Raw genomic sequence first — 26,848 nt, 5'->3', positions numbered from 1 at the left:
AAATAGTGATTGTTATTATGGTCCTAGGTGTTATAGCAAGAGTCCTGAAATCTGGCTCTCAAGGGCCGCAAACCAGTCTAATTTTCAGAATTTCTCTGGTGAATATTCATGAGAAAGATTCGCTTGGACTGCCTCCCCAGTAAGAATTTCCCTCATGCCTTTTTATTGTGCAAATTTGGAAAATCAGACTTGTATGCAGCCCTTGAGGGTTCTCTGTGCTAATAAAATCGAAATATTATTCAACGATTCACGTACCTGCATGTCTCATACCCAAAGTGATTGGCTTTAGTGATTTGCAAACTGTTTGCCATGCTTAACCCCAGCACATTGCAGATGTCTTCCGCTACCGTGTGGTTGAAAAGGTATGTTTCGTTTACTTTAATTAAAGAGATGCCAGCAATTCTACATTTAGGAATATCCAGATCTATAAGAGAATCATATATCATCGGTTACAACACTGCAATGTACATTTTCTGCATACAGCTCATTCTGACAGAAATCTTTATATAGTAATTCCCATTTTTCATAGGATTTCTCTTGATGCATGTACATAGCAAATACCGTGTCAAATTTATTTATTATCTATCCCATCTTTAAAAATAATAAATACACGCCGCCAGTTTATGTTCTCCGTTATTGCTCCCCAAAATTGGAATTCTTTTCCTATTTATCTAAGAGAGGAAACCAATATAGAAAAATTCAAAAGTAAATTGAAAACTTTTCTTTTCAATGATGCTTTTATAAATTAATTTTTAAAAATTTTTTCTTTTTTTCCAATCACCCTACCCTTCCTCATGTCCTTTCCCTATATGTCTCTCCAGACTTTTAATACAATGTAAATTCTCCCCCTAACTCCTCATGTTTCCAGTTCGTCGCATCTGTCTAAAGTCTAGTTTGTTTTATCTATTATAGTAAGAATTTTAACAATGTAATTTTATTATGATGTATATCGCTTTGAATCTAGATAAAGCGATTAATCAAAATTTTATTAAAACTTGAAAACTTGAAACTTGAAAATAAAGCCCAGTACTCTCTGCCTATGGGCTAATGTCTCCCAGTGGGTTCATTTTTGGCATTCAAACTTCAGATTACAAACCTTGCTCGCCTGCTTGTGTTGTGTAATCTGTCAAAATACACTTAGGGAGGAGTCTTAATCAATTTAGAGTATGCTAATGATTACTGTGCGCTAAATGCTAAGACTTCCGTAGGTACTGTATAGGGTGCCCACAAAAACATTCTTAATTTTAAATAGTTACAAAAATCAAAACTTATTGGAATATGTTTATAAATAAGATGACAGCAAATACAAGACCCAAAAAGCACGGTTAGCAAGATCTTACCCAATCGCTTGCACGTCCACCCTTATAAGCTGCAATTGGTGCAGAAGTTACAATCTTCAGACAATGCAACGAAATGACCAGGTGACCAGACGTTACTGTTTGTAACTTTTTCCTTTGGAGGTATGTTAAAGAGAGAGTGTACGTACCTCCACTACCCACAACTATGGATGATCTGCAGGAACGTATCACTGAAGCTATAAACGCGATCACGCTGGTCCGAGCTCGATTATCGCATCGATGTTTGCCAAGGAACAGGTGGGGCGCTCATCGAGTGTATGTAATCAACAGATATCATAAGAAACTTTATGAGTTGATGAAACTGTAGCCTCAAAGGTGAAAGGATATTCCAATAAATTTGGGTTTTGTAACCATTTACAATCAAGGAGTGTTTTTGTGGGCACCCTGTATTTCACGGGCATCTTAGCATTTAATGTGTGCTAATTGTTAGTGCATGCTAAAATGGTTAGCTCCCCTTGGTGAATTCCCCCCTACATATATGTAGAAAACAGCTCAATAGGAGAAAAAAGGCTTCAACCACCCATCTGCTGGTTACCTGGTGTAAACATGGCACAATTCCATCAAAGGTCAAAGAAAAAAAAATCTCGACTTACATCCTCAACAAATATGTAATTTGCAATGTCATGCGAAAATGAAGAACTTCCAAAAATAATACAAAAAATATATTTTCTTAACAATTCTTGGTAGCTCGTGAACAGAAGTGAGATTTCTTTTCTTTTTCTTTTACTGTTCATTTATTGATGAGGAATTAGGGTAGGAATGTCCAACATGTCCTAATTAAGTTGGGGATGATTTGGGTTCATTGGAACTCAACCCATTTCCTTGGTTTTCCTTAAACTTAGTTGATATAAGCAATATGTTTCCCCTTTTAGTGGGCTTGTAAAGGATTGTTTTTGTATTACTTGTTGATTTGAAAATTTGTATGGAAACCTTTTTTTCCTTGATATCTTTATGATATTGTAAATGTATTAAATTTAATTTAAAAAAAATAATAATAAAGAGGTAATACAACTGAAGAAAAAAAATATATATATATGCACTGGATCGGTAGCATAGAATGTTGCTAGGATTTGGGATACTATATGGAATGTCACTACTCTTTGGGTTTTGGCCAGGTACTAAGGATCTGGATTGGCCACCGTGAGAACGGGCTACTGGGCTTGATGGACCATTAGTCTGACCCAGTAAGGCTATTCTTATGCATCCCCATTGGGTTGTTTTCCACATATATTTAATGGTACTCGTATTTTGAAAGGTTGCACAACACAGGCGGTTGAGCAGGTTTTGCATTTTGAAGTCTGAGTGCTATTACTGCTCACTGTCTTTAGTTCTTTATTCCATGATAGAAATGATGCCCCGACTAGCAAATCCCAATGACACATGAATGTGTTGGTCAGAGGCTGCCTTCTTGCTCACAAATATTATACAGTGAGCTCAGATAATAAGATGTTTCCATGATTAACCATAGTCTCAGCTTTTCCTATTGTTTTAAAAGAAAGCATAATTTCCGTACAGACTACAAAAGAGAGAGAGATGCCATGTCTGGAACAGTATTGTAAATTCTTACTATGCACTTGGGGAGTGTGTGGTGCAGTGGTTAAAGCTATAGCCTCAGCACCCTGAGGTTGTAGGTTCAAACCCACGCTGCTCCTGTGACTCCTACATAAGAACATAAGAACATAAGTGTTGCCTCTGCCGGGTCAGACCAGGGGTCCATCGTGCCCGGCAGTCCGCTCCCGCGGCGGCCCCCCAGGTCCATGACCTGAAAGTGTTCCCTACCTAACCTAAAATATCCATACCCTATTTGCTCAATGTACGGTAAACCTCTATCTGTACCCTGTTATCCCCTTTGCTTCCAGGAAGTCATCCAGTCCCTTTTTGAACCCCAGAATTGTACTCTGTCTTATTACCTCTCCGGGAAGCGCGTTCCAGGTGTCCACCACCCTCTGAGTGAAGAAGAACCGCCTTGCATTCGTTATGAATCTGTCTCCTCTCAGTTTTTCTGAATGACCTCTTGTTTTAGTTGTCCCTGCTAGTCTAAAGAATCTGTCCCTCTCCACCTTCTCTATGCCTTTCATGATTTTATAAGTTTCTATCATGTCCCCTCTCAGTCTCCGCTTTTCCAGGGTAAAGAGCCCCAGCCTGTCTAACCGTTCGGCATATGAAAGGTTCTCCATACCCTTTATCATCCTCGTTGCCCTCCTCTGGACCCTTTCGAGTATTGCCATGTCCTTCTTGAGGTATGGCGACCAGTATTGGACGCAGTATTCCAGATGTGGGCGCACCATTGCTCGATACAGTGGCAGGATAACTTCTTTTGTTCTGGTAGTGATACCTTTTTTGATAATGCCCAACATTCTGTTCGCTTTTTTTGAGGCCGCTGCACATTGTGCCGCCGGCTTCATTGTGTTATCTACCAATACCCCCAGATCTTTTTCCTGGCTGCCTTTCCCGAGTACCCTCCCTCCCATCGTATAGCTGTACATGGAGTTCCCCTTCCCTATGTGCAAGACCTTACATTTCTCCACATTGAAGCTCATCTGCCATTTTTTTGCCCACTCACTCAGTTTGTTCAGGTCGTTTTGCAATTCTTTGCATTCTTCAACAGTTCTGGCCCTGCTGGAGAGTTTTGTGTCATCCGCGAACTTGATAACTTCGCACTTTGTCCCCGTTTCTAGATCATTAATAAATATATTGAACAGCAATGGTCCCAGCACTGACCCTTGCGGAACACCACTTGTGACCCCTATCCAGTCAGAGTAGTGCCCCTTTATTCCTACCCTCTGTTTCCTGCCCGCCAGCCAATTTTTGATCCATCTGTACACGTCCCCTTCCACCCCGTGACTCCACAGTTTCTTCAGTAAGCGTTCATGGGGCACCTTGTCAAAGGCTTTTTGGAAATCTAGATATATAATGTCTACTGGGTCACCTTGGTCCAATTGCTTACTTATCCCCTCAAAGAAATGCAGTAGATTTGTCTGGCATGATCGGCCTTTACAGAAACCATGCTGGCTCGATCTCATCAGATTATTTTTTTCTATATGCTCATTAATACCTTCCCTGATAATTGATTCGACCATCTTCCCCGGAACGGAGGTTAAGCTCACCGGTCTCCTGTGACACTTGATCCCCCCCCCCCTTGCCCCAGGTACATTAGATAGATTGTGAGCCCACCAGGGCAGACAGGGAAAAGTGCTGAATGAATTAATGTAAACCATTCTGAGCTCTCTTGGGAGAAAAGGATAGAAAATTGAATAAATAAATAATGTTTCAGCCTATGATAACCAGAGCTGCTATTGTGATGTCATAATGCTTCATTCCACCAATGCCTAAGAACCAGCCTCATCAGTGATGTCACAATGGCTTGATTGTCCTATACTTGGCTCACTTTTACTACATTTTCATTTCTAGAGTGGCGCAGTGCTTAAAGCTACCTCAGCACCCTGAAGTTGTAGGTTTAAACCCACACTGCTCCATGTGACCCTGGGAAAAGACACTTGATCCCCCCTCTTGCCCCAGGTACAGTAGATAGATTATGAGCCTGCCAGAACAGACAGGGAAAAATGCTTGAATACCTGAATGAATTAATGTAAACCATTCTGAGCTCCCCTGGGAGAAAAGGATAGAAAATTGAATAAATAAATAATGTTTCAGCCTATGATAACCAGAGCTGCTATTGTGATGTCATAATGCTTCATTCCACCAATGCCTAAGAACCAGCCTCATCAGTGATGTCACAATGGCTTCATTGTCCTATACTTGGCTCACTTATACTACATTTTCATTTCTAGAGTGGTGCAGTGCTTAAAGCTACCTCAGCACCCTGAAGTTGTAGATTCAAACCCACGCTGCTCCATGTGACCCTGGGAAAAGACACTTGATCCCCCTCTTGCCCCAGGTACAGTAGATAGATTATGAGCCTGCCAGAACAGACAGGGAAAAATGCTTGAATACCTGAATGTATTAATGTAAACCATTCTGAGCTCCCCTGGGAGAAAAGGATAGAAAATTGAATAAATAAATTGGAAATACAGTAATATGTTGTCAGTTCATCAGTGACAACTGCTAATTAAATGAGCACTTAGGTGAATCAATGAACCTTGACAAACGTACAGGCTGACACATGCATTGCCCTCACAAAATTTGTTATAGGCAAACTTGCCAAATCCATTATAAGGACAGGTCTCAACGTTGCTCAGCTGAGGAAATGAACCCTTGAGTACTGACTTTGGTTTTAAGTAGTTCGCTCCCTTAGATAAAGAAATCGTTGAAAAATACGAGGATCAGCTCTTTCAATTACTAAGTTGGAGTAAAGCGCTCAGACAAGATTTATGTGTCTGTTGACTTTCCTGTTTTTAAGACAATTCCGATACACTACAGAGCACGAGGTTGTCAGCTGTTCTCAGGGAAAAGATTCGGAAATAGACATAAACAGCTTTTCGGGTTCTTTAACCCTTTCAGGACCATAAGGATCGTAGGCCAATTTTTGTGGTTTTGACGACATTTTTATGGTAAAAAGGGCTTGCAGATGCCAAAAAATTGATTTTTTTTGTGAAATATCATTATTTTTATTTAAAAAATCAAACTTCTGGCTTATGGACAGTGTGGCAAGTGAATCTTCTCGTCAATCTGGCAACGACGCTAATGAATGAATGTCGGAACCAGTTTGTTTACATAAAGGCAGTATCCTATGGAATCCGTACATATCAAATTTAGAACTGTAGACTATCCCAATCAAAATTTATAGGATTTTAAAGTTATGGGACAAATATGTCCCTTGGTCCTGAAAGGGCTACCAAAAGTGTGGAAAAGTGCGCCCTTACATGGGTCTTTCTCACACGCTAGAGTTATTTCTTCCTGCAAACAAGGGGAAAAGGGGAAAACTAGGGTCCACAATTATAAATAAAATCTCCCAATATAACCACGCACGGTGGAACCAATTAGACCAGCTAATCAAAGTGAACTCTCACTATGAAGAAGGAAAAAGACCCCAATCGGTGAGGCAAACCGTTACTCATAAGCGTGGTTTCACGGTACTGCCCTCAATATAATCCTAGGTCCAAAAAACCTCCATTAATCATGCTCTTCAATAATATCTGCACATCGCATTGAGGACATTATCAAAATACAGCACTTTATCTTAATGATCCCTATGGAGTATCTCACTTTCACCTCGGCTTCTTCAGGGGAAATGGATAGGGTGAAATTTGTTACTCCGTCTCATCCGGCTCAGCGTTTCCCCGTTTCCAATTTCTGGCATCAATGACCGCATGCTAATAGTTTCCCACTGTGTTGTGTGGATCTCTTTTCCCATAGTGCCACTGGTCTTTTCTTGTGACCGTGTGACCCTTTACTGCCACCTCTTTTGTCGGTGACAAGGACTCAGGCGACAGTCATGCGCTAATCAGTGGCTGACATGTTAACTGATTAGCATAGAAATGGCCACACTCTACCCCTACACCTGCCCCACCACAATGAAAAATGAAGAATTTTTTAGTGCATTAAACCCTCCAAAAGATTTGTCTCCCCTCTCAAAGCCTGAAGAAGCAAATTCCATTAGGGCCTGCTGCCTAGAAGGCCTGAACTAAAGCTTTGTCAACTCAAAAGATTTCTAGATAAAACCCTCGCCTTCCAAGCAGCCAAGATGAACCCATGGCTAGCCCAAATGATACTCGAGGCCCCCACCTACCTCGACTTCAGAAAATCACTCAAAACCTACCTTTTCAGCAAACAAGACCCTTAACCGACCCTTCAGATAATCTCAGGGCCCCTTACCCGACTCTTCTCCTTCACGATAGCTCCTATCTCCCCCCTGCTTCTCCTACCCACTTCCTTCCTCACCCACCAAGTCTGACCAAATCCGTTGTAAATCCGATAAATTTGTTGTAATTCTGCCCTCTTCATCTACGAAGTTGGCTAAATTTGTTGTAAATTTCCCTTTTTCATCTGCCAAGTTTGGCGACAGTTGTTGTAAATCCGATAAATTTGTTGTAAATCTACAAGTCTATGCGGATCCTAATCTAATTTATTGTAAACCGCCTAGAACTCGCTGGGTATGGCGGTATATAAGAATAAAATTATTATTATTATTATTATTAGAGATTAATTTGACTGCGAGATACTAGCCACCACCCGGTTATTAGCGCAGGGATGCTCTGTGCTGCTCCCGATGCTCAAAGAGTTTTTTGCAAGACCCACATGGTAATGGAAAAATTTTGAGACCTCTCATCCAGTAAAGTTATTCTTATGTTCTTTAATGAAAGAGCCTCTAATTGTGATACAGAAAACTACGGTGGTTAGAATTGCTTTTCCGTTCATTAAGTTTAAATAAAATGTGCCACTTTCAGAGAAAAATGATGTGAAGTTTTCTATATATTCTTATGGCTCAAGTTTCTTCTGCATCCATTTCTGCTTATTAATGAAACTTTTTCTAACCACTCTTTTCAAATGCTTCAGCACCCTTGAAAACAGAAACTGCTTATTTTGACACACATCAGTCGATGTACATATTATTTGGGTTTATGGAACTGAAACTCAGGGCAGGAAATTTTGTTGTACATCTAACAAATCGATCTGTTTGCTGATGGTGGAAGGTAATACTTAAAAGAGTGCTATTACACTTTTATATTTATTTATTCATTTTTCTATACCATTCTCCCAGGAGAGCTCAGAATGGTTTACAGCAGTACTGTCCAACCTTTTGGATTCACCGGGCCGCATTGGCCCAAAAAAATGTTTCTGGGGCCGCACAAACTTTCAAATGTTGCAGCAAGACACAGGAGGAAGCCGGCAAGATGGTAAACACCCGGGAGCAGCAGAGGAAAACACTGCATCGCCCTCGACCGGGGCCGCACAAAATACTTCATGGGGCCGCAGGTTGGATACCCTTGGTTTACAGTAATTTATCAGGGTGCTGATGCTGTGGCTTTAACCACTGCACCACTCTAGAAATCAAAATGTAGTAGCAGTGAGCCATGTATAGGACAATCAAGACATTGTGACATCACTGACGAGATTGGCCCTTAGGCATTGGTGGAATGAGGCATTATGATGTCACAATACCAGCTCTGGTATGAGTCTGTTTTTCACACAATTTATTCAGTTTTCTATATTGTTTCTCCTAGGGGATCTCAGAACAGTTTACATGAAGGTACTCAAGCGTTTTTCCCAGTCTGTCCTGGTGGGCTCACAATCTATCTAATGTACCTGGGGCAATGGGGCGAAGTGACTTGCCCAAAGCCTCAAGGAGCAGTGTGGGTTTGAACCCACAACCTCAGGATGCAGAGGATGTAGCTTTAACTACTGCACCACACGTGCTGATCCCATTAGAGTGGCCAAATAAAATTGTGTGACTTCCCTGGAGGTGCAAAATAGTTATACCAAGGGAACATAAGAACTGCCATCTCCGGATCAGACCTTCGGTCCATCAAGTCCGGCGATCCGCACACGCGGAGACCCCAAACAGTGTTTGTGACCCCATTCAGGGCCCCAGCCCATGATCGGTGAAGCTCTGACTTAACATATATTGAAAGTTCTGAAATGCATTTTTAAACAATATAAGATGAAAGAGTTTCTTTGTAATATTCACTATATCCAATTAACATGCACATAATAAATCAATTGGATTTATGTATGTAAATTGTAATCCGCTTTTTAGGTTATAAGCAAAATGGAAATTTTTAAAATAAATAGATCTGTTTTTAATGTGTGAAATCCAAAGTGATGCCTATTTTATAAGGGCAACATAGGCTCCCAGAATCAGCCCCATCAGTACACAAATAACAATGCATAAATTTACACCTGATCCATGTACTGTACATGTCAACTTGTGTGTGTATTCTAACAGCGTTTGCACCGTGCAGCTCTGTCTTCATTCTGCCTACACTAGATGCTCAGGAGACATAGGCAGTTGGTGATTCAGATGTTTGGGGAGGCTATTGGAGGGTGTGGCAATATGGGGTCTGTTGTCCCTCTGTCTCTACCCCCCCCATCTATAATCCTCTCTTAAGTCCCATCCCTCACCATCTTTTCATCCTTTTTCTCTCCCTCCCCCCCCTCCACTGATACCTCCGAGGGGCCGCTGCCTGCTTGAGCCCATGGCTGGAAGAACAAATAAGAAGGGTGATCTTTTCTTCCCTGCTGCTGTCTCCCCGAATCCAGAGGCTGCAAAGAAAACTAAATCATGTGCGGGACCAGAGCCCTGTGTGTGATACTGCTGGCTCCGCTTGTTTCCCTCTCCCTTCTCCTCCTCAGCCTCCGTGACTGTTTTGGGGCAGTCAGCATTTATGAAAACCTCTTCTGGCTCACTATTGAGCTATTACTTTCCCACAGGTTATGTAAACATAGGGTCCGCTTTTACACACTATATGCAGTTGTGATTTTATTTTAAAAAAAACAACAAAAAAACCATTTTATGTGTGTAAAACAAGCTTAATATGCAGGAAAAATCTTTATAAAATTATCCCCCACTGGTAAGCTTTCACTATTGAATTGGAAGCTAGGGGGAGCGGGGGGCGAGGGTTGGGAAATCAGATTGGTGGGTGGAAGGGAGCAAAATGTCTTTGCTTTCCTCTGTTCCCACTGGAACTATTGTCCTCAGGGCTGGTCCAAGGGACTTAAAAGCCCTAGGGAAACCATAGGCCATGCATCCCCTGCTCTGATCCAGCCCATCAGCATCTCCCCTTCCGTATCCTCCCAGTTCTCCAGCAGGTCTTCTTCCCTATTCTCCCGTCCTTTGTAGTCCAGCATCTCCCCTCCCTTATTTCTTACTCCTCCTCTCCAGGTACCCAGCTTCTGTTCCTTCCCTTCCCCCACAAAGATATCCAGCATCTCCCCTCTTGTTCCCTGCCACTGTTGCTGTCACCCTCACCAAGTTACCAAGGAAAGTACAGGGTGTGCCAGCACTATTCTGCTGCACACTTCCTCTTCCCGATGCCTGCCACCATAGAGGGCATCTAGTGTACCTAGTGGTAGGGCTCTACTCTCTTCTCTCTAGTTCCCCCCCCCACCTCCTGCCATACAAATCTCTTCCCACCTCTGGTTCCTCCCAACACTCTGCCTTGCAAGCTCTTTTCTCCTCTGGCGTCCCCCCTCTCATCTTGCAAGTTCTGCAACATCTCCTTTCCTCATCTTCCGTCTCCTAACCTGTAATATATTTCTCCCTTTCTACCCAGACCTCTATCCCTTAGTCTGGATCTCCCTGCTCTCTCTTCAATCTCATCCCCCCCCCCCCACTACCCTGCAATCTCTTCTCTTTCTCACCACCCTCTTGCAAATGTTGTCTATAATAAGATTACCGTATGCTGACATCTAACTGTTACTGTATTGTATGTTTGTATGGACACCTCTTGGATATACAATTTATGTTAGATTGTAAGCTTTTCTGAGTAGGGATCATCTATTAAATGTCAAAATGTACAGCGTTGCGTACGCCTTTCAGTGTTATATAAGTGATAAATAGTAGTATGTTATGTGCAATCTTATATTCCTTTTAATCCTCATTAATTAGAGTTCTAGGCGGGTTACAAGAAGTGGCAAACTAAGGGGAGCAGGGGGCAGTCTGCCCCAGGCGCAACCCCCCCCACTCCTCCCCCCACCCCACTGCCGCTGCTTCTCTTCCCCCGTATCTCTGTAATGTTTGTGGTGCGAGCAGCAACCTCCAGCCTGCTGTCGTGTCTGCACTGGCTTTTCTTCTGACATCACTTCCTGGACCCGCACCTAGGAAGTGAAGTCAGAGGGAGAGCCCACGCAGGTTGGGAGTTGCTGCTCACGCCAGGAATGTTACAGAGGTAGGGGGGGGGAAGGGAAGCAGTGCATGCACATGGCAATGGGGGTGAGGAAGGAGCGTATAGGGATGGAGAGGCCACTGGTTACAAGCAGCATGTTGCTACATAGAATTCTGTATAGAGTTAAACATATTGCAAAGAATTGTATATGCTTTAAAGCAGGGGTGTCTAACCTGCGGCCCTGTGAAGTATTTTGTGTGGCCCCGGTCGAGGGCGATGCAGTGTTTTCCTCTGCTGCCCCCTGGTGTTTACTGTCTTGCCGGCTCCCTCCTCTGTCTTGCTGCAGCGTTTGCGCGGCCCCAGAAACATTTTTTTTCGGCCAATGCGGCCCAGGGAAGCCAAAAGGTTGGACACCCCTGCTATAAAGAATTATATGTGCTACATAAAGTTATTAAATTGTCCATGCAGTCTGAGATAATATATCAAGGATAGCAGCTGACCATTAAAAATTCTTAACCTGTACTTAAATTGCCGTATAGTCTTTGAACTTAAACTACTGTATTGTCTTTGTATTGTCCAAATGTACTCCAATGTGAATGTTTGCATGTAGGCCGTTCTGAGCTACTGGGAGGATGGGATAAAAATCTAAATAAATAAATTTCGGTTGACTTGTATTATTAGTCTGAGTCATTTTGGACTGGTAGATTTTTGAGAGACAGTGTATACAGTATGTCCCCGCAAATTCACAGTTCGCGAATCGTGGACTCAGTCATTCGCGGTATTTTCTGACCGTCTCTTCCGGGAACTAAAGTCAGGCTACACCAATCAGGAGCTGGTTTTTTGGGTTTTTTTTTTTTTTAATTTAATTTATTAATTTATTGCTTTTACAATTTCTCCAAGAAAACCTCTTGTACAGAATATTGAAAAAGAAACAGAAATAATATTTTAAACAAGATATGAATATCAGATAGAAAAATACAATTCTTAATCAAAGCAGGTCCTGATTGGAGTAGCCTGACTTTAGTTCCCGGAAGAGGCGGTCAGAAAATACTAAGAACGATCCCGCAGGACATCAGCCTTGTTTTTCAGCACCCACCGCGCCTAAACCGCATTCACGTTTTTTTTTTAATTTAAAAAATTTGCGGGTGCTCCTGGAACTGAACCCCCGCGAATTTCGGGGGAGTACTTACTGTATACTGTGGTTCCACGCCTAAATTAAATCTTGCACATGCAAAATGGTTCTGCTAAAATTGTGGGAATACAAACTGACTGGATTTTGTCCTTGGGGCAGGACTAGGGCAGAGGTGTATTGCATACAGTATAATAATATAACATGTGTGCATTGAGCATAATATAACATGTGTGCATTGAGCATAATATAACATGTGTGCATTGAGCATAATATAACATGTGTGCATTGAGCACATGCACACATGTACAACTTCAAAGCAGGTGTAAATTTGTGTGAGAGCATTTGCGTGTTCTCAGGCACAGTTCTGAGAGTCTATTTTATCAAGCCCTATAGGCGTTCACGTTGCTTTAATGGAATAGGGGCTTTTTCGACAGTCATATAGGCACCCTGCTATGAAATTACCCCCTACAGGGCAATACCCAATGCCTTTTCCACAGGTAACAGCTTTGATTATTGGGTAAAGAGCATGCTTGACTTATCCTGCGGTCCAGAAAGAACCTGTGTTACAGGTAAGTAATCTCACTTTACCCTGCTAAGTGAAGAAGCTTAAGAAGGGTACCGGGACAGAGGTTAGCCCAATACATGCACAGTTTTGGATCCTCAAAGCTACACTGTGCAGAAAAACAAACAAGTGCTTGTTCTGGGTGTAATTTTATGGGGGGGGGGGGAGAAATGGGTCATCAAGGAAAAGAAACAGCTCAGGCTTTTGCTTTGATTATTGATGTAAAGCCCAAGTATCAAAATACTCCCAGAGGCTGCAGTAGCATGAGCAGTTTTGATTATCCCCATTAATCACACGTGTATTCTTGTAGTAAGTATAGATTTATACCCACATTCAATGTTTAATTGCGTATTTTGCTGATACACGTGCAATAAAGTTTCTCTTGTGTTCTCTGAGAATAAAAGTTCCAAAACAAGAATATAAAATGTAAAAAAAATAAAAATAAAAATTCCTCCAAACTATTTAAAGCAGGACTTATTGAATCCAAACCAGCCAGAAGCAGAGAGCAGTCTGGAAAAGATTGCTTTTTGAATTCTTTACACCGATGCAAAGAGCACATACCTTTCAGGCTGAAAAGAGTCTGAGACGCATCCACCATCATCATCACCAAAACCAAAGTGGTCCCGAGGCAGAAGCCCATTCTGGCTAAGACCCACAAGCGGGGCTTCCCCGGCCCGGACAGCTGCAAAAAGAGATGAGACTGAGAACCCGAGCTCTGCTGAAATGCCTCCTGGAGGGATGCTGATGTGTCACCACTGCACGAGTTCGCAATTCGAATGTCGGAGCAAACTCAGTGATTCAGTCCATAAACCTTGCACTGCAATTCCAGGGTCACTGGATGGGAAACACATGACGTAGCAACGACGTCTTTTTCTTCAGTGCATGGAAAGGATGTTTGGAAAATTCTACTAATGCTGATTTCGACAGCACAGAAAGAAGGAAGGAAGATAACTCGGGACTGAACTTTGAGATTCCATTAAACAGTTGGGAAGAAGGTGCGTCCAGAAATTTTTTTTTTTTTTTTTAACTGCTTAACTGTGGCTGCTGTGCACATTGCAGTGATTTGATACTTGCTCTGTTGTATTTGGTATGAATATTTTGTAAAGGATGGAAATCTGCGGCACTTACAATGTTTCAGAAATAATTGGTTGGGGGGGGAAGGATTGAGGGGATTTGAAAGGAGGCGTGTGTGAGGGTGAGGGGGAGAAATGTGAAACGGCCACGGTAGATACCACTGATGGATTGGGCTTGCTGGAAATTGTGTCCCTGGCAGCGTGGTGGAGCTGGATGCATGACTACTCGGTGTACGTGGTTTCTAATTTTCAGTAGCCTGCAACTCTTTAGAACAACGTCCTGCGAACTTTGCCGAGCTGCGACACTGTAAACATAGTGGCCACAGATCGAGGCATCCGGAAGAGCGCCGATGTCAATGCGATGATGTCACGCACATGCATGATGTCATCACGTCGACATCGATACATGTGTGAAGGCCCTCCAGACGGTCCCTGAACCACCAGTGGGGGGTGCCAGCAGGGAAGACACATGGAGAGGACATGGAGAGGACAGGTGCTTGTGCCGGCTGATTGCCTACAGGACGCACCTCTAGCCGCGAGAGGTGCATCCTGTAGGCAGTCAGCCTGCACCTCTCCTCCTCCCCAGCATCCCACGGCACAACTGAAATCTCAGGAGGCACACAGTTTGCGATACACTACTTTAGAATATCACTGGGGGCTCAATTATGTACACTTCTCCCTCCGTATTCGCGGTTTCAGCATTCGCGGTTTCAATTATTCACGGTTTTTAGCTTGCTGGCTCCTCCCCCCAAATTACATCAGCTTGCATAGAGAAATTGCTGATTCCAAGCGTTTAGAGAGAAAATCGCTGATTCCCAGCACTTTGTTCACCGTGTTTGCCTCTCCTTTGGGAACAGGCCAGGTCTCCCACTATGTTATTCACGGTTTCACCATATTCACGATGGTTTTTAATAGAAAGCAGCGAATAACATATAAAAAAGTTATTCGCAGTTTTTCAGTATTTGCGGTTCTGTTAATCCCCGATCGCAGCGAATACGGAGGGAGAAGTGTAACACTTTACAACTACAGGTCAACCATTCTAGGAGGGGAGGGGGAGAAAACTGAGCAAATCTGTAAGAAACGGATGTGGCAGACGTATGCGACACTGATCTTTTTTCTGGGATCTCTTTAATAGCTTTGTGTATCAACATACTGAGATTTGAAACCTCTAAACACCACAAAGAACCATTTCACTGCATCTTGCAGCATTCTTTCTGAGCATCAAGTGAGATGCCAACTCTAGAAATATATTGTATTTCCAAATACAGTATTGATTCTTAGAGCAGGGAAATGGAATAAAAGGGAGTATTGTAAGCTCTTCTGAGCAGGGACTGTCTTCTCTGTGACTCTGTACAGCGCTGCCTGTCTGGTAGCACCACAGAACTAATTAATAGTAGTAGTATTGGCCCTTTAAATAAATCCCCTGGAAACGGGAGCACTTCGAATTGTATCTTTATTTTCAAACTCAAGTATGTGGTACTATACAGTACAATTCTAGCACATTGTGCAAGGTTTAAAACTATTTGACATTGAAACATCGAACAACTCAAAACCAGTGATCTTTATCTTTTATTCTCTATTCAGTGCTGTGCAGAATCGTCCAGGCGTTTTTTAAAGCAGGACAATAAATAGTGCATGTCTCTTGTTGGTGTTGGAAAAGCTCCTGGATGATTCAAAGGAAAAAAAAAAAAAGCTATTTTCTTTCTCTCTAGAGGAGGGACACTAAGTTCAAAGTGATAATGGAGGAGGGGGTGCTGAAAAGTTCTCAGCCAAGGGCTCGATTCATTAAGCAAACCGATTGTGTACCGCTCGGTTTACGCTCACTTTCCGACTCCGGCTCGATTCACTAACCTTCCTCCAGACCCCATCCGATCTGCGCATGCAAATGAGTAAAAAGGCATGTAAATTTCTTTAACGCGTAGATTCATGAAACCATTTTGTCCAAACCGACTGGCCTTTCCTGTTCAAAACGTTACGACTGCCGAGGACCTGTGGTTTACATCCTCGTCGGCTGTTTCTGCCTAGCATCTGATGTGTGCATGTTAAGAACGCTATTAAAAATATATATCTTCCCCTCAAAACTCCAAAATATGTCTAAACTTTTAAATATATGTAAACTTTCATGTACATAAGTGTTAGAAATATTTTTTTAATTTTTTGGGAATGCGCATAGCGAGCGCGGGAGTGAATCTCGGCTTTTTAATGTGCATGGCGAGAAAATTGCGGATTAACCCCTTGCTCTCCTTGCGCATTGTACATTTCAAATATTAATGCCAAATAACAACAACAACAAAAAATCCTAAATCAAATATAACTTTTAAGGGCGGTAGGCGCATTCAGAGCCTGCTAATGACGTCTGCGATTAAACCATGCCCCATTTCTACGCAGTGAAGTCCGAAAGAGATAGCGCATGCGTTATGAGCTTCAAAACCAACAAGGAATCAGTGCGGGTGTGTTTACGATTGGATCATTTGCATGGACAAGCTTTACTGAATCGATCGGCTCCAATGACTCGGAAACGGATAGGATAGATTTCGGGACTTTAGTGAATCCTTCCCCAAGTTCTTAAATTCTGAGCATTATTTTGCCACTGTAGCTGAAAAGAGTGTTACCTCAGTTCGTTAATTCTATGCTTTCGACATTGTCTCAGATCATTGATTGAACCATCTCCAAGTCATTCTCGTCTTGGTTGGGCCGAGAACTTTTCAGCAGCCCCTGATAATATATGAGAACTATTCCTGAACCTTCATCTCGTCAAAAAGCAATACATATCTTCATTTATTAACATGTTACTCCTGAAGACCCATCTAAATTATTTTTATCTCCTGTGGTTATCCCAGTTTAAAAAGAAAAGCAGCCTCTGACACAGTGCAATAAATATCGGTTCATAGACAACAACGCGGAAGACAAAGGCGCGCGCCAACAACTGAGCGAAAGACGGAGGCGCGCGCCGAAGAAAATTACTGTTTTTAGGGGCTCCGACGGGGGGTTTTGTTGGGTAGCACCCCCAGTTTACTTAATACAAATCGCGTCGGCGTTGTGGGGGGTTTGGGGGGTTGTAACCCCCCACATTTTACTGTAAACTTAACTTTTCCCCTAAAAACAGGGAAAAAGTGAAGTTTTCAGTAAAATTTGGGGGGTTACAACCCCCAAACCCCACAACGCCCCCATAACGCGGCGCGATCTGTATTAAGTAAAGTGGGGGTGTTCCCCCCACACACCCCCATCGGAGCCCTAAAAACAGTAATTTTCTTCGGTGCGCGCCTCCACGCTGCGCTCAATTGTCTGCTCGCACCTTTGTCCCGGCGCGCTTTTGACTTGACACCATAAATATCAGCATGCCATTTTCCAGCGATTGTTATATTTCTTTCCTCCCTTCATTTCCCAGTCTTGCGACACGGCCACAGCCTACAAGTGTGTCAAGCTGTTGGGATATAAGACTTAACATTTCAGCTGTGATCTATCTTTTCTGAGAGGGAAAGTTTCAAATGTTTATTCATAGATATCTCAAAACCCCTTCACTACCCTTCTTTATATTCTCTCTACAGCCGTTTTATTTCATAAATGCAAGAACGCACATCACAGTAGCATTTTCTCTACAATTCTGTCATTGCTCTGCTCCTGCTACACAACTTGCTGGGGACCACGTCTTCTAGTAGTTAATGAACCTCCTTTCTCCTTTCCACCTTCTGTTTGCCAACGACTTCTTTTGGAAAGTTGGAAGCCACCGTCCCATTATTAATGCCTTACCCTGACTGCTGGGAAGGAGTATTTCAGGATGAAGAAATTCCTTCCGTATCAAGTTTCTTAATGTCTTATGCAACTCTACAAGTTGAGCAGCGCCATAAAACTGTAGGAAATGCCACTTGTAGCTCCAAAAGGCAATGAAATTGATCTTCGTGTTTTGAAAACAAACAAATGGCAAGAAGCTAACCTCTGCGATATCCTCAAATGACATTTCTAAGTGCAGTTTTAAAGAAACCATGCACTCTGTCATTGCTTGAGAATGGGAAAATATTACAGATGTGAATGCAACATCTTTTTCTGCATTTGCTCTTACAAGGGAGTGCTGAAATGTTCTCGGCCCAACCAATCAACTTCCTAAATCTTGAGCGTTATTTTGCCACTGTAGCTGAAAAGAGTGCCAATTTGCAGAAACAAAATTCTACGGTTTCGACATTGTTTCAGATCATTGATTGAACCATATCTACGTCATTCTCTTCTTGGTTGGGCTGAGAACTTTCCAGCACCCCCTGGTAGTGTAGCGAGTTTCAGTCTCTCATAACCAGAGCTGATACTGTGATGTCATAATGCCTCATTCCACCAATAAGAGAACATCATCAGTGATGTCACAACGACTTAATTGTCCTATGCTTGGCTCACTTTTATTACATACGAGGGGGTGCTGGAAAGTTCTTAGTTCAACCAACCAATTTTCTAAATGCTGACGGTTATTTTGCCATTGTAGCTGAAAAGAGTGTTGTCTTATTTTGTTAAGTGCCAATTTGAAGAAATGAAATTCTATGTTTTTGACATTGTTTCAGATCATTGATTGAATTATATCCATGTCATTCTCTTCTTGGTTGGGCTGAGAATTTTTCAGCACTCTCTCATATAACAGGGCAACACAATAGCCAGTGAAGGGATTTGGCTCATGCTTTTTTTTTTTTTCTTTTAGCTGACAGCAAATTATATTCAGGTACAGTGGTCATTTTCCTATCCCCAAAGAGCTTACAATCAAAGATGACAGTTCTATAAAGTGGATCTTTCTGGTAAAGTTACTCTGATAACTTATCAGGATATTCAAAAATTTAACCAATTAACTCGGCAGTATTGAATACAACTGTTAGAGGGGTCTTGTCATTAAGCTGCGGTAAAGGTGACCTTAGCACACTAAGGCTATTTCTCCTGTATTCAGAAACTGGCTGATTTTCAGTTTTATCCATCAATGCTACCTTTAGTGTGCGAAGAAGCAAAGGAGTAGGGGCCTGACACAATGTCTTCCAGCCAATGTAAAGTTTAATAAAATCATGTCTTTTTTTATCCAATGCAAAATTTAATCAGATCAAGACTCAATACGGAGTCGCATTTCGGAGGACACCCGCCTGCATCAGGAGTCACTAATTCTTATATCATGTAAAAATTAAATGATCCCAATTCCAATTGGAAAATCTCTCACTGTGCTGCACAAAGAAGCATCCTGCAACGGAAAAAGCCTATTTTAATTCAACCATCTGAAGAAAATGCAAGACCAGAACTCCACCAGAACAAACCTAACCTAAAGCCTCTATAAAGAGCAGAGTCTTTACCTTCTTATGAAGTGACAAAAGATTTGTCTCCCCTCTCAAAGCCTGAAGAAGCAAATTCCATTAGGGCCTACTGTCTAGAAGGCCCGAACTAGAGTAGAGATTAATTTGACTGCGAGAAAAGAAGGCATCAATACCAAGTTACTGGTGGCAAGAACTATGAATTCATTTAAATAAGTTGGAGGTTCTTCGTGTACAGTAGCATAGTAAGGAATGGGGTGGTCTGCCCCGGGCGCAGGCTTCCTAAAGGCGTGGCACCCCTCCTCCTCTCCTCTCCTTGCCATGTGCACGCATGTCCCTCGTCTTCCCAATACCTTTTTTTACTTCCCCGGCATGAAGTTGCTGCTCGCTTTGGCGCTCTCTCAGACGTCACTTCCGGGACCCACGCCTAGGAGGTGATATCGCAGGGCGAGCCAACACCGACGTGGGCCATGCTTCTCACGCTGGAGAAGTTAAAAAGGTACGGGGAAAGAGAAGAGGGCGCATGCGTGGCAGGGGGGGTGAGGAAGAGGGGAGGGGCGCCGCTCACCCTTACGATGCCACTGTTCATGTGGTACATGAATCATTGTTAAATATCTTTTGTTATCTAAAAAAATAAAAACTCCTAGCAAATTTGAGGATGCTAGCATAAAATATATACATAAACATATCACCCCATCTCTTAGTGATGCCATGATGCATGTCACACCAGAGTACAGAATACTGCACTCAGGCTTCTTTATAATCGCTTAAAATTCAACCATATCACTCTGCTTCTCAAACTTGAACACAAGCTTCCGATCTCTTTCAGGATACCTTTCAAATATAACCTTCTGACTTTTCAGATTCTGGACTCTGGTCTTCCTCTATTCTTGTTTTCTCACTTGATTCCCTATTCACCCAGGAGAGAGCTGCGTTCCTCCAATCAATCCTTACTGTCTATTCCATCCTTTAGGCAGCTGTTTTGGGATATTGGATAATGTCCGGGGCGGTATTTGGAGAGACCTCCCAGGAAAGGTACTTGGGAGTTCTGATCGACAAGTCGATAAAGCCGTCCATACAATGTGCGGTGGCGGCGAAAAAGGCGAACAGAATGCTAGGAATGATTAAGAAGGGGATCACGAACAGATCGGAGAAGGTTATCATGCCGCTGTACCGGGCCATGGTGCGCCCTCACCTGGAGTACTGCATCCAGCAGTGGTCACCGTACATGAAGAAGGACACGGTACTACTCGAAAGGGTCCAGAAAAGAGTGACTAAGATGGTTGGAGGAGCTGCCATACAATGAAAGATTAGAGAAACTGGGCCTCTTCTCCCTTGAACAGAGGAAATTGAGAGGGGACATGATCGAAACATTCAAGGTACTGAAGGGGATAGACTTAGTAGATAAGGACAGGTTGTTCACCCTCTCCAAGATAGAGAGAACGAGAGGGCACTTTCTAAAGTTGAAAGGAGATAGATTCCATACAAACATAAGGAAGTTCTTCTTCACCCAGAGAGTGGTAGAAAACTGGAACGCTCTTCCGGAGTCTGTCATAGGGGAAAACACCCTCCATGGATTCAAGACAAAGACAAGTTCCTGCTGAACAAGAATGTGTACTGGTAGGGCGCATCTCAGTTAGGGCGCTGGTCTTTAACCAGGGGGCTCCCGCGTGAGCAGCGGCAATTCTTATGTTCTCTGTAATGGCTCCAACTCTCTGGAACTCCCTCCCGTTATATCTACGGACAGAAAAATTCCTGAAATCATTTAAGTCTCACCTGAAGGCTCATTATTTCAAAATGGCATTCTTTTATAGTTTGTCACTTCGCAACTTTTGCCATGACTCGAGACTACGGAGTCTTTATCTCTGCAACATTTGCCCATAATTTTGACTAGGTAGTAATATGACTTTATCATATTACTTGTGATCAGGTAGTCACTATCTTATGCTTATCTTTACTTTTCTTTTCCTTATTCTTTCTATATCCTACTCTCTTGTTCCTATCCTGCTTGTTTTACTCTTAAGATACTATAAACCTTTCCTGCCCCTTTGTCCGTTTGTGTTTAGTTTGGTTAATTTGTTCATGTACTTTCCCCTCGCTATGCTTTTATTTTACATATTGCCCACTGTTTTTATTTACTGTACACCGTTTTCATTTGACTTTTTGTTAAAAATGGCGGTATATCAAATAAATGACAGTTTCCTTCATTGAAGATCTCCTCCTGTAACATATTGCAGGTCAACTGGCATGCTACGTTAGATACGATAGCTAGGAAGAAATATTTGCGGCTTGAATCACAATTTATTCTCAAGTCTCTTTTCTGATTTTAGCGAGAAATACCGACCGATTGAAACTCTGAGAATAACGAGACAACTGTGCTGTGCTAACAATGGCTCTCTTGTTTGCGTGAAGACTGCTGAAATATAAGATTGTTTCTTAGTCTGTGCGCTGCTTCTGTTGAAGTCTTGAGTTCCACCAGGAATATTTCTGGATGGCAGAGCAAGAACCTTTTCCATGAGGTCCATCTGACAGCTCAGTGCAGGAATGGTAGGAGTTGTAGATGCCATACAGAGCAGCGAAAAGGATGATCCCAGCTAGTACAATCCCGTAAACATTCCAATGTTTTACCAGCTTAGGGAACAGAAGATGCAAATAATCCACCAATTCTTCAATTTTGCTGAAAATAACAAGAAAAAAAAAATCAATCTGAAAGGTTCATTATCAAAAATGTAATAATTATTTTCACATCTTGCAAAGCATTGACGTGTCCTCGTAAGGTGAAGCATGCAGATACTAAAGAGATTTGGACAAGTTCCTGGAGGAAAAGTCCATAGTCTGTTATTGAGAAAGACATGGGGAAGCCACTGCTTGCCCTGGATTGGTAGCATGGAATGTTGCTACTCCTTGGGTTTTGGCCAGGTACTAGGGACCTGGATTGGCCACCGTGAGAATGGGCTACTGGGCTTGATGGACCATTGGTCTGACCCAGTAAGGCTATTCTTATGCTCTTATGTTCTTAGTATATAAGTTACACCTCGCAGAACTGTATCTCTTACATACTATGTTATAGCACTAGATACCCTCTCATGTTCATGCGCACAGGTCTAGGTTCAGTTAAAACTTTGCATTTCATTCAACTCGTCAGTTTTCCTGGGGAGGTGACTCAGGTTTGAAAATCTCTCTAGTAACTGTATGCATATACCAGTGGCAGAGCCAGGAGGGGGAGGGAGGGGCAGACAGCTGTAAAATAGGCATTGGGGTCCGTAACAAAATCCACACAGGTGCTGTTTTTGTTCAAAATCCATTTGGGGGCGTGGCTACTCTCCTTGCACTTCCCCTAGCTATATATGAACGAGAGTTAAACCTTTTGTCTCTTGAACGGTATGCGGAAATGAAGTTGTCGTGCCGGTCCATCTAAAAGTAATGAACGGAATGGAGGCGTGGCTTAGTGATTAGAACTGCTGCCTCCACGCCCTGGAGTTGCGGGTTTGATCGCAGCCTGCTCCTTGTGACTCTGGGCAAAGTCACTTAGGGCCCAATTCTGTAAACGGCATGCGAAGTTAGGTGGCGATAGGTGCCGTGCCGCCACCTATCTTAATTGGCTTAATTGGCACACTAATTGACTGAGCGGATTAAAAAAAACAATTTAAATGCAATTTTTAAAAAACAGAGGCGCCTACGGGTGCCTCTAAAAAGATCTCTGTTATCCCACTTATGGAGGCGTTTCACGACGTCTAACGCCACTATAGGTGTGGTCAATGCCAGAAGAGATGAGACATCTCCTTTAAAACCCTGGCCTCCGTTTCTAGCACCTACCTTTAACATAGCCACGATTCTGGAAACAGCGCTGTTGCGTGTTTTATAAGCGGCCACCAATAACGGCGCCGTTTAAAGAATCTGGGCCTTAATCCCTCCATTGCCCCAGGTACCACAGTTATGAGTAGCTTATGAGCCTAACGGGACAGAAAACCAAATACTTAAGAGTACTTGATTACTATTCAGTGTATTGAAAACTCGCGTTGGGTGAATCTCTTCATGAAAAAGGCAGTTAATAAATAAAATTAAAAGGAAAGATAAGGTTGAGAGGAGGGATAAGGAGAACTGGAATGGGTAATCGGAAAGTGACAAGACAGTCAAATGTTATGAGTTGTAATGAGGTAGAAAACCCAGATTCTTGTTAGGTTCTGTCTGGAGGTCACCTGGGGGTTGGGAGGCTGTGGTGCTGTCTTTGGCTCCTCACTTCGGGATGAGCCGATCTCAGCGGCTGATAGGTCTGAGCAGACAGTAGTCACTTACGTATCATCCATTCATCTACACACATAGTCATTGTGTTCCCCTCGGCTTGAGACAAATAAAGAAAGAGACCCACAAACCGATACAGTACCTGTGACCAACTCTCACACAACCTGAGCCTTTGGAAAATCTGGATCCCCCTAGACCCGCCCCCCCAGGCCTGCCCAGTTCCACCCATCCCCGCCTCTTTACACCCCAGTCCTGCCCCCAATCGTGCCCTAGCCCCGCCCCAGCCCTGCTCCCCGCTTCCTGCTCGACAGTAATTTGTTCCAAGCTTTTCAAAATCCGGACAAAGTACCACCATCCGGACCCCCAAAGGAGGACGTGACCAGGGAAATCTAGACATCTGGTAGTTCTACCTGAGGCAGGCTTCCAGTTAGAGGCCAAAACATGGACCATGTCGGATCACCAAAGGCTAAGGACTCTATATCCATGGATTTAGCCATGGATTTAATTCTGTTTTGAGTTTATATGAATAAAACCTGTTGATTCTAAGGTTGATGTGTTCAGTCCCGCTCCCCACTTGTTCTCTTTCTCTGTTTGACTCTACGTGGGGTTGTCTCTCCTAGTTTTTATTTGGTTTGTATAGGTGTCAAAATATGGCTATGGAGAGGGATAGGGATAAGATGTATTCCGGAAAGGCATTTAAGATCTGGTGTTAAATGATCATAATAATTACAAGTCAAAGATCTTGATGTTTTTTTGGAGTGTGTTTCTGTTTCTCTCTATGCTTATTTTTATCTCTATTTTGTTTACTTTAATTATTATTTTAATTCTATCTGTAAATTATTTATTCATTACTTGTTGGAATATTTCATTTCTATCTCTGTCTCTACCTCTGTCTTTTTATTTTTATTTTTCATACTGTTTCTTCAGGTACTTTAGTTAGATTTTGAGCCTTTGGGACAGTTAGGGAATTTCCAAGTACCTATCTTATTTATTTAGTTTTTATTTATTGTATCTTTAATGCATCATTTTTTGAAACCGCTTAGAAACCTCACGGTTATTAGTGGTATATAAGAATTAAATTAAATTAAATTCAAAGGTCTTGCCTCTTTGTATTCCTTCCCTTCAAGACTGACATTGGATTGCTTTTTGGGTTTCACTACATATACATATTTTGATACTGTCATCTTTTGTTCATTACGAAGCTGAAAAAGAATGCTGTGCCTTTAAAAGCTTGCCATAAAATATATTAAGTTAGTCCAATAAAAAAGGTATCACCTTCTTTTGTTTTACTTTGTCTTATGCCCATTTATTAACTTTATACTTTAGCTAGGATACCACAGATCACTTTTCTTCTTGCAGCTTGTTCTCACTCCTGGCACAATGACAGATATTTTGCCCTATCCTTCCGAGAGACGGTTAAAGTGTCACATTGTTCCTGTCAGAGCACTTTCTGCCCTCTTCCCTTCCTCAGGCTTTTCTGCCCATTTCCTGGAGTTTTCTTGACTCATCTGTGTCCCTTTCATTCCCACGCTAAATAAATACCACTTGTCATTTGCGGTGGCCTTGGTAACCTCTGCTGAAACAGTGGGGTAAAACTTTTTTTTAAATTTGTTTAAAGTATAATTTTGGACTTAGATTTACTGGGGTGTTTTTCCCCCTTTTTATTAGTAGAGATTAACTTGGTAAATGCTAAATCAAAGAAAGGCAATTGTATGGAACCCAAAATAGTAAATGGTAGGAGCAGTGGGAGGGGGGGGGAATGGACCGCCCAAGGTGCAAGCATGAGGGGGGTGTTCCCGGCCTTGGAGTCATGGTCCAGGAACTTCCCCTTTTTGAAGGCCTGACCCCAAGGCTCTCACCCTTCTCTCCTGGTCCGGTCCGATACCGTCTTTACTTTCTGTCAAGCTGAAAAAACTGCCAGCCTTAGCAGTGATTTAGCAACATTGCCCACGGCTCCCCTTCCTGCTTTCTGTGTCTGCCTGGTCTTTCTCAATGACGCAGCGTCCTGTTTTTGCCCAGATGGGCCGCGGCAGATGGAAAGCAGGAAGGGGAGCCGTGGGCAACGTCGCTGGATCACTGCCGAGGCCGGTAGTTTTTTCAGCTTGACGGAAGGTAAAGATGACATCGGTCCAGCCAGGAGAGAGGGGTGAGAACATGCTGGGCCTGGACTAACTGGGTTTGATCTGTACTAGTCTGGCTTGTTTAGTTTTACAGTGGGCGTATTGATGTTCTACTGCTCACTGCAGTATGTAAGATGCTGCCTTTTCCTAGGTACACTCTTGTGCGATGTGTGGATTGTTACTAAAAATGATGTTTTTCATACAGATGGGGGGGGAAGGTCAAAAAATGATGGGCCCCAGGTGTCACATATGCTAGGTACACCACTGGGTAACAGTGGCATAGCGAGGGAAAGAAGTGCCTCAGGTAGTAGCACCCCCCTTCATTCTTCCCCGCTACATGCCCCTCCACCACCCGTGGACCTCTTCAAATCTTCACTGGTAGTGAGCCGCATCTCCTACCTACTGCTCGCAGCTTGATAAAAGGAGGGGGGGGGGGGTTAAAAATCCATAAGCAACTAAATTTTTATTTAATTGGTTACATGCCCATGCCATTAAAAACTGATTTAAAAACATTTTTAAAATTACTAAGGTTGTGCACAGATATCCATGTGGTGCCTTGCGACACCTGAGTCGAGGTGCTCTCTGATGCCTACTTGAAAAGTAGGCGTAGTTAGGGGTGGCGAATAGGCATGGTAAACTTAGGCGTCACTAGAAGTGCAAATTAGGGGCTGGTAAATTAAGTCAGGTAATGCCTAAGGCACCACTGGGTATGATTCTAAAAAGGATGCCTAGCGGTTGGTTACGAAACATAAGGACCAGCACCATCAAGTTAGGTGTGGTTAGACATTGTTTATAGAATTGGGTCCTAAATGTGTGTTAGAGCAGTGGTTCCCAACCCTGTCCTGGAGGACCACCAGGCCAGTCGGGTTTTCAGGATAGCCCTAATGAATATGCATGAGAGAGATCTGCGTATAATGGAGGTGCCAGGCATGCAAATCTGCTCCATGCATATTCATTAGGGTTATCCTGAAAACCCGACTGGCCTGGTGGTCCTCCAGGACAGGGTTGGGAACCACTGTGTTAGAGCATAACAACCTTTAGTAAAAGGGCTCCTAGGTTAGGTGGCTTCCTAGCTTTTCCATGATCTAACTGCACCTCAGGACCACCCAGAATTTGGTCATCTAAACTTAGCTGCCAGAGAAATTGAGGAGAATACATTTATTAGTTTAATCAGTTTTTAAAGGCTTTGATCTAACCTGCTAAATCCATACCTTAACTGCGTATATCACTTTGAATATGACTTTTATGCCAGTACAAGCAAAAATCAAGCATCTCTAATAGCAGGACAGAGACTTAGGAAGCCTCTTTAAACGCTTGTTACAGGCTTAGCCTGTTCCACACCCACATGTGCAAACAGAAATGATTTGGG

At 42.7% G+C, this 26,848-nt stretch overlaps 2 protein-coding genes across 9 annotated transcripts in view; both read right to left on the bottom strand.

Moving 5' to 3' along the window:
- The window catches only part of LYVE1 (lymphatic vessel endothelial hyaluronan receptor 1), a 35,249-nt gene extending 21,496 nt beyond the window's left edge, over positions 1–13,753 (bottom strand). The window contains exons 1-2 of the mRNA XM_033928642.1: positions 13,339–13,753; positions 256–424 (exon numbers count right to left, since the gene is read on the bottom strand). Coding sequence (XP_033784533.1) covers positions 256–424; positions 13,339–13,417 — 248 coding nt within the window. The 5' untranslated portion in view covers positions 13,418–13,753. The remainder of the gene's footprint in view (positions 1–255; positions 425–13,338) is intronic.
- Positions 13,754–20,814: 7,061 nt separating this feature from the next.
- The window catches only part of IRAG1 (inositol 1,4,5-triphosphate receptor associated 1), a 130,361-nt gene continuing 124,327 nt past the window's right edge, over positions 20,815–26,848 (bottom strand). For all 8 annotated transcript variants that reach the window (XM_033928640.1, XM_033928639.1, XM_033928638.1 and 5 more), the window contains one exon: positions 20,815–21,794. In XM_033928640.1, coding sequence (XP_033784531.1) covers positions 21,554–21,794 — 241 coding nt within the window. In that variant the 3' untranslated portion in view covers positions 20,815–21,553. The remainder of the gene's footprint in view (positions 21,795–26,848) is intronic.

The sequence above is a fragment of the Geotrypetes seraphini genome, chromosome 19 (assembly GCF_902459505.1).
Source record: "Geotrypetes seraphini chromosome 19, aGeoSer1.1, whole genome shotgun sequence".
In the NCBI taxonomy this organism is placed as follows: Eukaryota; Metazoa; Chordata; class Amphibia; order Gymnophiona; family Dermophiidae; genus Geotrypetes; species Geotrypetes seraphini.
This window is presented reverse-complemented; position numbering and strand designations above follow the sequence as displayed.